Source organism: Cenococcum geophilum (genome assembly GCF_001692895.1).
Source record: "Cenococcum geophilum 1.58 unplaced genomic scaffold K441scaffold_24, whole genome shotgun sequence".
Taxonomy (NCBI): domain Eukaryota; kingdom Fungi; phylum Ascomycota; class Dothideomycetes; order Gloniales; family Gloniaceae; genus Cenococcum; species Cenococcum geophilum.
The window spans coordinates 2,018,501-2,035,218 of NW_027137582.1; the positions used below are offsets into that span (position 1 = coordinate 2,018,501).

General features: G+C 32.8%; 1 protein-coding gene across 1 annotated transcript; it reads left to right on the forward strand.

Moving 5' to 3' along the window:
• Positions 1–548: 548 nt before the first annotated feature.
• Positions 549–803, forward strand: K441DRAFT_562887 (uncharacterized protein; the record flags this gene model as incomplete). Its single annotated transcript, XM_067643580.1, has 2 exons — positions 549–646; positions 671–803. Coding segments are annotated over 2 exons (231 nt in total), but the record flags the coding sequence as incomplete, so codon positions are not given.
• Positions 804–16,718: the final 15,915 nt, after the last annotated feature.

Here is a 16,718-nt window from a genome sequence, read left to right on the forward strand (position 1 = left end):
CTTTATCCCTTAACCCGTTAAAGTCCTACGCTAAGGTCGCTTAAGTTTACGACTAGATTTTATTGGGCATCTTTCGCTAATTAGTCGGTTGCAAAACGAACTGGAATCCTTGGCATGCAGATCCCAAGTTTTTGCGCCCAACCTTACGTGTAAAACCGTGAGATAGCCCATTTTCCACATTTAACGCGCCTTATTGTTAACATAACTCCCTACCGTCAGTCAGTAAGTTAAAGCCGACGTCGCCCCGCTATTTGCCCTATCTTGACGCGTTTCCTAGTGTCGTAGTGCCTCATATTAACCCTGCTCGTCGCGCGGATATGGTCCGTCTACTTAAATTGGGCTGGCGACCAGATGCTATTGTAGAACAGCTACACATTAGTCGAACTACTGTATATAATACCGAACATTGTCTTATACGATATGGCTAGCCTATTAGGCCTTATGTACGGAAGACTGGCCGGCCGGCGGCGTTAATAAGAGCTAATAGAGAGGCCCTTCTTAAGCTCCTACTCCACGACGGTTAGAAATATCTAGATAAAATTTAGTACTGGCTCTATTACGAACGCGATCTCAACGTTACTTATCCTATAATCTACTATGTCTTAAAGAAGGAAGGGTGGTTAAGGAAGGTAATTAGGTGTATAGCGTAGGGCTATAACTTATAGCTAAGGGAGCTCTATCGTAATGATATAAGGCGGTTTCCGGTAGATATTATGGTATTCCTTAATAAGGCTATTTTTAATAAAAAGACTAGCTGGCGGACAAGAGGGCGAGCTTTAGTTGGTAAGAAGGCGTGCTATTAGGGCGATCCTTAAAGAGGCAATACTTAGAGTGTCTATGTAGCTACAACAATTAATGGCTAGGTTTGCCATTAAGCCCATAAGGGCTACTTTAAGATTAATAACTTTATAAGGTGGCTATACGGCTACCTATTTCCTGCGCTTTATAAGCAATATCTAAATTAAACTATGGTAATTATAATTGTAACGGGACTAGCCCAGTTACAGTAGGAATGTCTCGGTGAAACACTCGACAGATAAATTCCGACGCTTTGACCAAAATCTGCCAGATTAATCGAATTACCGAAGTCCGTTGATGACCGCGTGCGCACGTGCGTACGCATCAACCACCAAGCCCCTAACTATTTAATTATTTGATTCTCTTGTTATTCCTTTCTCTTCTTCACGCAACGTCTTATTCTTAGCAAGAGCTATATACCCTTAGATTTAAATAGAATTTATATTATTCCTTCAAATCTTCCCCAAAGTCTCTCCGCGCCCTTATACTACGTTATATTAATACTAATACCCTTAAAATAGCAAACGAACTCAAATCCGCTATAACAACTATTATAGCCCTAGTTAGGGAACAAATAACTATAATGCAATAGTCCTTTATAGATGCCTTGGCCCAGTAACGAACTATACTAGAAGCTTAGCATTAGTAATCAATTAAAGCAATATATAAAGAACTCTATAACGCCAAAGTACTCGCGTTAGAGACCCTAATAGTAATACCTACAAATAAAATTAAAATAACTATATGCGAACCTAACCTATTAAATACAAACCCTAAACTAGTAATAATAGCTTAACCCATACCTATAATAAACCTAGTACTTACTACAAAATCTAAAAAGCTCCCTAACCCTCTAATATTTAATAAAAATCGAAATAACCTACGTCCCTTTATAACTAAGCTCCGTCTTAAACTTTTAATAAACTATAACCAATACCCTACTAAAGCTAGCAAGATTAGCTATAGAATGTCTCGTTTAAGTAAAGACGCTACATAAACTATAGACCCATTCTTCCGTAATGGCACCTTTATTAATTTTAAAATCTTTATCTCTCTACTAGAATAAATATATATAACAGTGCAGTGTGGGAGAATTGAGTGAGCGACTTGATTGTAAATCTATGGACATGAAGTGGAATATATACATGAATGTAGAGCCTTGACCATAGGGTCTATGACTCGTAAGATTTGACTTATTTCCCATATACGAGATATACGAGGGTGGGCTTAACGCCACCATATAGGGTGCAAGCCTGTGTCCCAGCATAGTGTCGGTAGACTGTTACAATATATAATAACGCCAGCCGCGAACACACAGCCATTACTAAACTTAAAAACCTATAATAACGGAACCAAGACTTTACTAGCTTCTTTTTGGAATTTTTAGGCCTTATTAGTAAACTAGATTGGAATAAAACCGCTAGAGTTGCTACCCTCTATTAAGCTATTTCGGATAAAATTAGAGCACAGTTAATAGGCAGAAAACTACTAAAGGACTTACCCAAATTTGCTATAATATATTAACGAATTAATAAAGACCTTTAATATAATAAATAGACTCGTTCCCTAAAGCTAACCATATCTCGCGTTTAAAACTCCACAAAACCAATATATACCCTAAAGCGCGATCCGTCTCTAAGACCTAAAAGCCCTATATACAACCCTATAAACCTTAACGCCACTTAATCCTATATACCCTTAGGAACCAACGAATAAAGAACATAAGCCGTAAATAGAGAATATTTTAGATATAGAAAAAAGGAACACATTTAAAGGGACTACCGAACTTACCCTTTTAAAAAGGTCCGCTGTAGCTCCTCTTAGTCCTTAAGTCGCGCTCATTCCACAAATCGTACTTGTTCCATAAATTATACTTAGTCGTCACAAAGCATCTTACCTTTAGTTAATTCGGAAAATGAATTATTCTAGGGCTAAGTCGCACTTTAGGATAAGAAGTGGAAGAGCATAAGTATCTAGGCTCTTCTAGCGCTAATATACAACATAACTCCCTTAATATACTCGGCGAAATTTAAATACTTAAAAAATGGAAGGAAGTATAAATCCTTATAGACAGCAGAGCTACTAGCATAGGCTTTATTGATACGAACTACGCGAAAACTTAACGCTTTAATTTAAAGAAACTTAATAAGCCCTAAGGCCTACGAGGCTTTAATAGCAAGCCTTTAATATATGGCGAATTAACGCACTACGCTTTTATAAAGATGCGGATAGGCGAACACCTTAAATACGTTTCCCTATTTATAATACCCTTAAAGCATTACAAGGTAATACTTGGATATAGATAGCTAAAACAACATAACCCTTTAATTAGTTGGGTTAAAGAAATACTGAAATTCCGTATAACTTACTACTAAAGTTATTACTTAAAACACCACTTGCCCTACAAATATGCATACGACTATTTAAATTTAATATATTACGAATTACCCTTACTATAAACCTTAAACCAACATAATAAAGTTATAACTACTAATTGCGGGAAAAAATATAAAGATAATATATCGAAACCTCTTAAAATTAGTATAATATAAGCCGCACCCTTTTATTTGTTAGCAAGAAAACAAGACTATAAGATCTTTACTATAACACTAAAAGATATTAAGAAGGCGTTGGAACTAAAGTAATATATTAACCCCCAACCTCTTATACCTAAAGAATATTACAATCTAATTAATATGTTTAAGAAACAATTTATAGACTAACTACCTCCGCATTAAGATAAGCACGATTTTAAAATAGAACTTAAACCTAGTATAACGCCAAAGTTCGGCCCATTATACGGTATGTTGTAAGAAGAGCTGCTCGTGATGCAATAATACCTTAAAGAGCACCTAAAGAAAGGATTTATTCGCCCTAGTTAATTACCATTCGCCTTACCTATACTATTTGTTAAAAAACCTAGAGGAGGCTTAAGATTCTATGTCGATTATTAAGCCCTAAATGCGATTACGATTTAAAATCGATATCTGATTCCTCTACTTTAAGAAACGCTTAATTGCTTAGTAAAAGTATAATACTTTACGAAGCTTAACGTAGTCGCTGCCTTTAATCGAATCCGTATTCGTAAAGGAGATAAGAAGTATACGGCTTTCCGTATATAATAGGGACTTTTTAAATACCTAGTAATGCCATTTAGCGTAAAGAACGGTCCCGGTATATTTTAGTAATATATTAATAATACGCTTCGCAAATTCCTTAATATATTTGTTACCGCGTATATTAATAATATCTTAATCTATTTATCTTCGCTTTCTAAGCATTAGAAGCACGTCCAAATGGTCCTTAAACGCCTATAAGACGTAGGCTTATAATGCGACATTAAGAAATGCAAGTTCCATATATCCGAAGTCACGTACTTAGGCCTAATTATATCCCGCGACGGAATTAAAATGGACCCTAAGAAAATCGCTACAATTATAAACTGGGAAAGTCCTAGTAGTGTATAAGACATTTAAGGATTTCTAGGATTCGTAAATTTCTACTATTAATTTATTAATCACTTCTTAAAAATTGTTTAGCTATTAGTAAACTTAATAAGAAAGAACATAAGATTTAAATGGACTACTAAATGCGAATAAGCTTTTAACGACCTAAAATATTATTTTATAACTGCTCTAATCCTCGCCTACTTTAATCCGGACCTTAAATATATTATTAAAACAGACTCATCCGATTATACACTAGGAGGAGTATTATTACAGTACAATAAGAATAGCGAGCTGCGCCCAGTAGCCTTTCTCTTCTAGAAACTTACCCCTACTAAATTAAACTACGAGATATATAATAAGGAACTACTTATAATTATTAGATACTTTAAACAATAGCGCCTAAAACTTAAAGGATTATTATTCCTAATACGCGTATTAACGGACCATAAAAACCTATAGTACTTTATAACTATAAAGCAATTAATATAACGCCAAATTTGTTAGGCCGAATACCTTTTATAATTTAACTTTAAGATTATATACTAACCTAGCAAACTTAATTAGAAGCTTAACTTATTAATATAATAATTATAGGACTTACCTATAAACGCCTCTAATAAACGGATTACAAATTAATTACGAATTCTACTGCCCCCTAAACGCTTTAAGAAACTACGCCCTATATTTCTAAACGCGGAGCTTAACAGGAATAAATCGGAAATTAATAAGTGGGATATAGAAATTAATAAATTAATAAAGCATAAATATAAGAACGACCCCTAGATAGCAGATATAATAAAAGTAATTTAAACAGGGAAACGGCAATATAAGGATATTACACTCACTGAATGCAAAATCCGCAATAATCGGTTATACTATTAATAGAAGATAGTAGTCCCAAATTCCGAACCCTTATAATTTAAGATACTCAAATTCGTATATAATTCCCTGGTAGTAGGGCATCCTAGCCATATAAAAACCTATAAGATTATCCAACAAGCATACTACTAGCCTATAATGCACGACTATATACGAAAATACGTTCGAGCATACAGAATGTATATACGTAGAAAGACCTCTCATATAAAGAAGTAAGGAGTACTTTAACCGTTGCCAATTCTAATATAAAGATGGCGAGATATCTTAATCAACTTCGTAGTTAACTTACCTAACAGTAATAGGTTTATAAATGTTATAGTAGTTATTAACCGTCTTACGAAAATACGATATATAATTCCTATAGACTTAATTAATGCAATATTAGTAGCCGAATATTTTATTAAATACGTCTTTAAGCTACACAGACTTCCTAATTCGATAATATCCGACCGCGGAAGCCAGTTCGTCTTAGACTTCTAGTAAGCCCTATATAAACGATTAAGCATACAAACACAACTCTTAACTGCATTTCATCTAAAGACAGATAGTTAAACCAAAATTACAAACGCAATTATAAAACAATACCTATAAATATACTGCTCCTACCTACAAAACGACTAGAAAAAATGGCTACCGTTAGCTAAGTTTACTATAAATAATACGAGAAATAAATTAATAGGCATAACGCCGTTTTACGCAACCTACAGACAAAACCCTCGACTTAGATTTAAACTATAACCCGAAATTAATATAATAGGGCCTATAATTAAGAGGATTTAACTAATCGACGCGTATAACTTCGCTAATTAAATAAAGCAGTTAACGGAACTATTATAAAGTAAATTAGCGTACGCTTAAATAGTATAGGAATAGCATATAAATAAAGGACGAGCTCCCGCGTAGGACTTTAAGGAAGGTAATATGGTTTACCTAAATATATAAAACCTAAAGACTTAACAACCTTTAAAGAAACTAGACTGGAAGTTTGCGGGCCTATACTAAGTTAAAAAGAAACTAAGCCCGTACGCTTATAAACTTAAACTGCCAACTAAGATAAAAATACATCTAATATTTTACGTAAACTTACTATAACCCTTAAAGGGTAAACCTATAGCTCGCAAAGTACTACTACTACCTTCCGTAATTATTAACAACGGCAACGGTTCTTACTTTATTAACTTAATTAATAATATGCGATAGAAGATATAATCTAAACAATTTAAACTTCTCGTTAAATAGGAAGGATATAAAATATAAACTTAGGAAACTTATAACCAGATTAAGACCAATATACCTTCCCTAGTAAAAGAATTCCATAAGGACCATCCTTTACGGCCTACTTTAGCTAAATAAACATAATATAAAAGTAAACAACTGCCACCTAATATAAATACACAAAATATAATAGCAGGAAGCTCGAAATCAAAAAAGACTTAAATTACGTTATAATGTTTATAATATAATTATATAACACGCAAAATGTTAAGGAACTTTAACCAGCGGTCAAAGTTATCTAATTAGTTAGATCCGCCTTACTAAAACCCACACAAAAATATTAGTTCTGCTTACTGCCTTAACTAAGCCAATAGTGATTTTCTATCCCAGGGATAGAAAATCCTAATTAGTCCATTTAACAATAGAATCGGCAAAATCCTACACCGCCACCTGACGCGAAAACACGATACGCAATAAGTTATAAGTCTTAACTAAAATTAAATTATTTAGACCTTCGGCTAAAAGGGGGGGTACTATAACGGGACTAGCCCAGTTATAGTAGGAATATCTTAGTAAAACACTTAATAGATAAATTCCGACGCTTTAACCAAAATCTACTAGATTAATTAAATTACCGAAGTCCGTTAATAACCGCGTGTATATATACGCACGCATTAACCACTAAGCCCCTAACTATTTAATTATTTAATTCTCTTGTTATTCCTTTCTCTTCTTCACGCAACGTCTTATTCTTAGCGAGAGCTATATACCCTTAGATTTAGATAAAATTTATATTGTTCCTTTAAATCTTCCCTAAAGTCTCTCCGCGCCCTTATAATAATAGATAACCTTAAGGTTTACGTTAACGCGTAGATTCTAGCTGCTATTAAAGAGGAGGGCTATATCCTTCGCTATTTACCGCTATACTTACTAGACTTTAATCTAATTAAGCTAATATAGGCCGTCTTAAAGGCGTGGATCTGTCGCTGGTACCTATATACTTAAGAATTCTACTATAATTATAGTGAGTTTCTTAAGCGAGCTATCCGTAAGAGTAGGTGTGATTCCTTTGCCTAGTAGTAGTTTTAATATGCCGTAGAAGGAATATATATAGAATAGGCTAAGCTAGAGCGTTTACGGCGTTAATTAGAGCAATTTAAGCGTGGTGTTAAGGTTTAAGGGCTAGAGGAGTTAACTACGGCCTTTAATATTGCTATAGGTATTTACTAGGAAATTATCTAATATTAAATTGCTATAGAAAATACCTACTTCCACTTAGTTAATATATACTTTATATACGCGTAAAGCCTCCTACTAGGTCTATAAGGGCGTTTGCCGCTATAGCAGCCTTTTACTGCCTATAGTATACCTTAAACTTATAAAGCTAGCTAGCTATATTACTAATAAAGCCGTTAATAGCACCTAACTCTAAAGCCCTATGAAATTTGCGTAAGTTTTTATTTTCTATAGTATATAGATTATTTAGACTCTACTACTGTTCTAATATAATATCCCTAAACTATTTTAGTTTCTTTTATATTATAGCATTATATATCCTCTTTAGCTTCTAGATAAATAGACACTAAATAGTATCTATATCCTCTTTATTAACTAATATAGGACTTAAGTATAGGTAATTATTAATATTATATATAGGAGGAGGCGGTGGCGGAGGGCTAATAGCAGGAGTAGCTCGGATTTAAGGCTAAATAGGTAGTTAAGTAGGTGGTAGTAGAGGTAGTTAAAGCTACTACGGTAGTAGATAAGGCACTTAATTCTGCGGATACTGTATATAGGAAGGGCCGGCGTAGTATTAAGAATACGTAGGCAGCTGCTGATTAAAGCTATATGGAAATATTGCTATTTGCTACTATTGTCTCTACATAGCGATTAGACGGCAACGCTCCTCCCATTCCTTACGTCGTTTATTATAGCGCTCCTCCCTCTCTTCCTCTTTATCCTCTAATTAACGTCTATAGGCCTCTATCTGTAGTTCTTAAAGCTTAGCTATACGGTTAGTTACTATATAAAGCTTAGTTGCCGCTAAAGGTTTATAAGATTGTTAACCTAGGCGGCTAACTAGACTATTTACTATAAGAGCACGAAAAACCTTTATAGGTAGCTCCTTATATTAAGCGTTACTAGAGGTAATAGCGTTCGCTTAGGCCTTGTACTAAGCAGCGTTAATAGCGTAGTATTAACTGTTAAATATATAGCAGAAGTTCTAATAGTTACTACAGTTTATATTGTGGTAGTGTGATTTAGCCCCCTGGATTTAACATTTAGATTAGGCGTAGCTTTGGGAGAGCCTAGGCCTTCTATAAGTTATATAGATCGGTTTAAAGCCCTTAAAGTCTTTAATAACTTGGGCGATACCAATAAATACACAATTTTCCTTTAATACACTCTTTTCTTTCTTTTCTTACTGCTTAATTCTAACTAATGGTGACTAACTAATAGACTAACCGACCGACTAATAGACAGCACTAAGACTTTCTTATCTTAGAGAGGTCGTATCCTCCTATATATTTTATGGCATTCTATATAGAAACAACGGTAAGCTCTTTAGATTGAAAGTCTGGTGCTTTATACACAGGAGACGTATAGGAACGATCTGGAACTATAATAGAATGATTAAGATAAAGAAGTACGGGCATATAAGCGACCTATACGCAGCTACCGCCATAAAGAATAAACTGATAATACTTGCCGAGCTCTTTATGCGGGAATGGTGGTCGGTAAGCAGTGACGAGAAGGCGAGTATATAGTATAGTAAGATAAAGGATAAAAGGAAGGACTACGGTACACTAGGAACGGTAGAGAAAAGTCTTTTATATTTCGTTTACTATATTTATAATAGTCTATACTATTATTCTTATATTTATTAGAGCTACCTTTAAATTTATAATAATGGCGACAGTACTAGTAAAGGGATTGTTAGGAATGTTAGGCCTATTCTATAACGACAGTAAGGGTGCTAAAAAAAGAGAGGAAAGTAAGCAGCCTATTAAACCGCGAAGCTCTTCTAAACTAGGGCATGCGATACTAACCCTAACTCCTATAATATTAGGGACTAACAACCCTTAATAGATAGAGGATAAGGGTTACGAGGTCTACCTACCTGTCCTTAAAGAGACTATAGGTCTACTACCTCCTACTAGACTACTAATAGAATGAGATAAGGTATATATTACGGCCTAGCCTATACTAGCTCTAGGAACCCCTAGGACCCCTTACTTTACGGGATAAAATATATTATAATTTATTAAATAGTATAAGCGGCTATGCATCTGGCACTGTGTTATGGATAATAAGAAGTATTAAGGACTTCTAGAGTATTACGACTATTAGATAGGGATATAGATCCGAAGTCTGCCTAAGTTTGCTATTAGTAACTGGATGGAACTTATAGAAAAGCTTAGGACAGACTACTAAGGAAGTGACTACTTTTAATAAGTCGAAACGGTAGAATTCCTAGAAGCTTATATACTATAGTATAGGAATAATCCACCTAGCAGTATATGTGAATACTATAGGTAGTTTACGTTAATCTCCTAGAAGGTTACTAAGGCTAGTAATTTAGAAAACCGCGAATAAGGGTATTGGTTCGTAAGAGGACTTTTATTTAAATATTAAAGATATATAATAATTAAAACAGGAGCTAACCCTGATAGGTAAGAGTCTTTTAACTTTTACCTGCTAAGGAGAGCTGTAGAAGATAGGCTTAATTTGTATAAAGGCGCTAATTAGTTATTAATTATAAATCTTAAGGAATAAGGCCTTTGTTAGCTAATTAGATAATTCTATAATTAGTAACTAGCTATAATAAACTAAAGAGATACTACCCTTCGACTACCTATAGTCTTTTAGCTAAGTAAGTTGGTATATACCTGTTAAGTGACTTAGGAAACAGACCCTAAACTAGAGAAACTTATTAATTAACTCCGGAAGCTTAATCTTAGGACGGTTAAATTAGCAGGTGTTATATCTTTAATGCCGTTCCTAGATAGGATTTGCTAAGATCTAATATGGTATATATAGCTCCTAAATAGGGCGTTAATACGTTAAGAATAAATGGACCTATAACTGGCACTAGGTAATAATAGACCGCAGCCGCCCTATAAGGGAGTGCCGCGAGAACAATATAAGCTAGGCCTAGGAAGGTATAGAGGGCTAGGGAACTTTAGCGTATACTAGATATAAAATTAGATATATTATAGATGCGGAGGTGCCTATTATTTTATCAATTAGTGTCTAGAGCTTAAAGAGTTAGTTTATTATAGTTTCCTATATATAAACGAAAATAACTAAATATGCGCTAGAATATATAAGCACCTAGGAAATATAATTCTATATTTACCAAGCAATAATTAGATCTAGTTCCTTAAAGACTGGCTAAAGTAGAACGCGAATATTAATCCTAATACGCTAGCGATAGGTGTTTAACTAAAGGTAGCTTCCGTGGAGCTTATAAAGGGTAGTAACGCTAAAAGTAAAGAGGAACTTGGTAAGTCCTGGGAAGATATATACTAAGTAGAGTTAATATACGTTAATTTAGTAGGGGCTATAACCTAGTTATAGCCTACGCTACGGGTATATAATCTTAGGAGACTGTAAGGGGAAGTAAGGGTAATAAAATAGCCTTTAAAACTATCTGGTCCGTAACTAGCAACGGTTTAAAATATATAACTAGAAGGATATATCTAAATTGCACTACGGCCCTAGTAGCAGGCTCTTCTACCACCATTAAGCAGTAATGGGGGTAATAAAATAAATTATACTAAATAGCTAAGATAGATGGAGTAAATAGCGGATATAATAATAATAGTTAAAGCATTACGACTAAAGCTAGTTAGGATGATAAATATACTAAAAGAAAACGTCCTAAGCCTAATAGTAATGGTGGACAAGATCTTATTAAAAACTATTAAAGTTACTGTTAGTAACTGCCTTATATATATGCCTAAAGTTATAAGGCTATTCTTTAAGCCTTTCCTACTACCCCTTATAGAGCCTTACCAATAGAAGTAGGAGGATATTAAGGTATCCGTGTTATTAGTATACCTAATATTCTATGCTAATTAAGCCGGCTTAATAACTGCTAAAGTAGACCAGATTAAACGAGAAGCAGGATTTATCTAGTTTTAAAGGCGGTGCTTAAAGGTAGAAGCGCAGATAGGAGACGGAAGGGCTAAATACTTAATTAACTTTAGAGCTAAGCTTAACCTTATTAAGAAAAGCGTAGCCCTATAATACGGCCTACTAATATTAAGTCTGCCTTTATAGTTATAAGGCGCGCGTTTAACGTTTATAAATAGAACTTAGTTTAAGTTTATTAGGCTAGTATATACGGTCCCTATAGTAATAGGTAACGTCTTAATATCTATAATATTTATTACTATAGGGGAAATATTATATAAGGTAATACTTAGTAAGCTATGGTCGGTAAGGGCTAAACTAGCAATAAAATAAACCGTAATAGGTTAGGTATCTTATATTATTTAATTAGAAAATAGTAGAATTAAAATAAGGTTCTTAACGTCCTATAAGAATACAATATTTTTTAAACTAGATAAAGGTATTAGTATAGAAAATAGTTTAGGAAATATATAGCCAGTATAACCGCTAGGATTGTATTTAGGGTTACTTATAACCCAGTATATTAGAATAAGGAGGATATTAAGAATAAAGAGGAGGGAAATAAGGTGCGACTCTAATACGGATATATACTGTTTTAGATATCCGCTAGATAGAGCTATTAGTAGGGAGAGGAGCATAATATTAGATGGAGAGAGCTTAACAGTAAAACGTTAAAGAAAGTCCTAAAGAAATACTTAAGGAAGAATTGGAAGCTAGTATTTAAAGTAAAAGCTAAATCCCTTATATATTAAATATCGAAGATAACAGATCTATTTATAATATAAATAGAAAGTTACCAGAATAAGGCCTAACCAAACGCTATAAATATAGTAACTGCGTATAAATAGAAAGCAGATAAAGTCTACCTAGTTAATTTATCGGCACTAGATGGAATAGTTATAGGAGGCATAGTGGAATGGTAAGAGGTGGCCTTATATTAATAGAAGGCGTCTATTTAAGGATTGCTTTTTAGACCGTATAATTATTTCCTTAAGCCGTAATATACTAAGCTAGCCTATAGTATATAACTAAAGCTAAAATAATTAGAGCGTATAATTATAGGAGATATTTAGCTAAGAGAACGAGAGATCCTTAAGGCCATATTATTTAACTAAGAAGAGGCTCTAGTATAGGAGTTCTTTAAGATAGGTTGCGTTAGTAAAGACGTAACCCTACCACTAAAGATTAAAACCGTGCCGTATAAAGTATAGTAAGTACCAAACTTTTTAATACCTAGGGCCCTATAAGGAGAAGTAATAAATATATTATAAGAATGACTAGCTTAAGGGACTCTAGAATATTACGAAAGCCTATATAGGAATCTATGGTTTCTTATAAGTAAGAAGAAACGCAATAAGTACTAACTAATTAACGCGGCGATAAATATTAACTAAGTAACTATTAGGGACGCAAATCTACCGCTATATGCTAATAAATTTTCCGAGGAGTTTGTAGGGTATAAGGTTATATCTTTAGTAGACTTCTTCTCTAGCTATAACTAATTAGAGCTAGATATAGAAAGCCGAAACCTAACGGCTTTTATAATACCTTTAGGACTTTTATAATAAATAATAGTACCTATAAAAGGTACAAATTCCATAGCCTAGTTCGTGTGGATAATTACTAAGATCTTAGAACGGTATATCTTATACTATACCCTACCATTTCTGGATAATATTATAGTAAAAGGCCTATAGACAGTATATAATGGGGAGGAGAGCCTTCTAGGCGTGTATAGATATATTCTGGAATATATTATATAGCTAGATAGAGTACTTACAGATTTAGAACAAGCTGGTATATAATTTTAGGCGTAAAGTCTTATTTCTATAAAGATAAGATTATAGTAATTAGCTACCGCTATAATAAAAAAGGGCGATATCTAAAAGAGTTAAAGGTTATAAAAATTATTTACTAGAAAAACTGCAAAGATATTATATCGGCCCAAGCGTTTCTAGGAGTTATTATATATTACCAAATATAGGTAAAAGACTTTATAATTAAGGTAGAGCTAATCTTCCAACTGTTATAAGTAAACATTCCGTTTATATAGGGTATAGAGTAAATAGCCGCTATAAAGACTTTAAAGTATATAGTCACTACTATACCCGTATTAGTTTAGCTGGATTATAGTAAAGGGGCTAGGCTAATTATTCTTGCTATTAACGGATACAAAAATAGGTAGGGGTGCGGCCTTATACAACTAGACATATAAGGTTATTATTACCCGTATTAATATAAAAGCGGTATTTAGTTTTAGGCGGAGCAAAAATATAACTTAGGAAAGCTTAAATATTAGGCGTTGCTATATGCGTTAAAGAAGTATTATATATACCTATACGGCGTTCGCTTTATAGTAAAGACGGATATAAATACCCTAGTTGTATAACTAAATTGTACCGCTATTAATTTACCTAGAGCCTTAATAATAAGATAGCTAGTATAGATCTAGCTATAGGACTTTAATATTAGATATATGCTGGGGAAGAAGAATAGCCTAGCTAATAAACTTTTATAATAGCTACCTAATAGTAAATAACCTAATAAGCCGACTAAGGATATTAAAGAGTTTATTAACTATAAACTAAGTGCCTTAAAATATATAGCTGCCCCTTTTAAAATAGAAGCGGGTCTACTACTAAAAGACTTATATTTAGAGAAATTTTAGGAGATTATAAAGTGGCTAGTGACCTTATAATGTCCAGAAGAGATAAATACTAAGGAGTTTAAAAAGTTTAAACAATATACACTAAAGTTCCTAGTGCGTAATTAATAGCTCTTTTACTAGTAGTTAAAAAATATACTAATATAAAGAGTAATTAATAATAAGGACGCTTAGTAGGAGATTATTAATATAACGGAATCTTGTAGCAAGAACTACAATAGGTCCTATTATTGGGCTAGGTGTATAGGAAATGCACGTACAAAAGTCAACGATATAATAATAACTGGTAGAGTGGTTGCCTAATAGATTAACTCTAATTATATTCTAAGAATTACTATAAAAAAGGAACTATCTAGGTAGGGACTGTGGTCCTTTAAATACACAACTATACTCCTAAAAAACCCTTCTTATATATAATATATATATACTCTATCTACTCTATTATAGAATACGTAGATTATATAGATTATACAGATTACATTATATAACCTTAGTTACTATTCCTTATTATATAGTTCTACCGGCTCTATTCTAAACTATACCTAAATTAACTAACTAGCTTCTTCCGACTCCTCTCCTAATAGTTATAATATTATACTTAAAGCGTCCGTAACACTATCTCCCTCCTCTTTATCTTCGTCCTTAAAGATTTAAAATATCTCTAAGTTATTTACTAGAGGTATAATATCCATCTAATTAATTTAGTTAATATTATTGCTTATTATACCTAAAGTAATTTCTTCTTCTTTAACCGCTCATTGTACTCGCACTATTACTGCGATATTGTCTCTAGGTAAGATTATACTGTCTTTATATTTTTGCTGTTCTAAAAAGGGGTTAGTTTATATTGCGTTAGCAAACCCATCTTCGCAATAACCGTCCTCTTGCTTAGAGTATACTAAAGCGAATATTTATTCGTCCTATAATGTTTACTTTATCTCTAATACTAAATATATATAACCTATTACTCTTAATAGTTGTCTAGTTCCCTAATTAATTTGTCTTAGGGTCTTATATTTAATCTACTGCTACGCAGCTAGATAATAAGCTATCTATTGCTCTTGCTAAATTACGCTATTCTTAGGACGCTAAATAGGAGGCTGCTAATACTTAGTAAAGGGCCCTTAAGTCTCATCTAGCTGCGTTTACTTAGTTAATCCGTCTTAAGAAGGTTTATAAAAAGGTTTATTTTAAGGAGTAGAAACTTATAGAATAAGGTCTATAGGAACTTAGTAATAAAAGAACGGATTCTCTTTTAATAGAGAAGGAAATAGATCTAAGTAGTTCAGCAACTGCTCTTCTTAGGTCCCCCTTAAGTAACTTATTCTTTAGCGATCCTTTTTTATTAATACTGCCTAACCTAATCTTTTCTAATACTCCTATACCTTTCCTATAGTATTCTTTAAATTCTCTAGTAGCTCCTAGGTAGTCTTAGTGTAGCCTATCTACTTTACTTTATATTATATTTTATTATTAATATCCTTATAATTAATAATCTTTAAAACTTACTATTTGTCTTCCTCTTATCCTTTATATATATCTGCTTTATAAACTAGTGGCTTAATATTCCTATATACTGGCTCTAGTATCGCGATATACTATATAGGGTAGATCTTTATCTTAGCTAGTAGGTTTAACTTATACGTAACTAATAAAACTCTTTTTATAATTTTAAAAGGTCCTAGTCTGACGTAGTCCAACTTCTTACTTAGTTATTAACTCTTGAAATTTTTATATAGTAGCTATACTTTATCTCCCTCCTTAAGATCTAGTCCCTTAAATCTCTTAGCATTATAGTACCTTTTTATTCTCTCTTATACTTTCTTTACTAATTCTATAAGGTCTATATAAAGATTTATTAACATTTTTATTCTTTCTTTAGCTATACTACTTGTTTTCTTTACTTACTATAGTAATAATGATGTCCTTAGCTTATATCTATAATTTACCTTAAATAGTAATATGCCTATTCCTTTTTAAGGTGTTATATTATATGCAAACTATATAACTAGTAGTAGCGATACCCAATTATTCTATACGTGGTTAATATAATATCTTAGATACTATTCTAGCGTCTAATTTAATCTTTCCGTTTAACCGTCTGTCTGCGGATAATATACGGTAGAAGTTACTGCTTTAACCCCTTATTTTACTAAGAATACTTCCTAAAATACTGCTATAAATCTTAGATCTCTATCTAATATAATTTTATTTAGTACTCCATGTCTTATAAACACTTCCTTAATATAGATTCTAGCGATATCTTCCACTAAGATTTCTTCCGTATACGCTATAAAGTATCCCTACTTTATAAGCTTATCTACTATTACTAAGATTACATTATAATCTTATCTAGTAATAGGATCTCTTAATTTTAGTAATTTAATAATAAAGTCCTATAATATAACCTCCTATGGTCTCTCTGGTATTTTAATAGGTTATAGCCCTCTATATAGCTTATACCTTATTAATTTATTTCTTTAATAATCTAGATACTTCTTTATTACTTTTCTTATAATATTTTAGATTTTATTAATAATATACTCTTCTTAGAGTCTTAACACTAAGCCCAT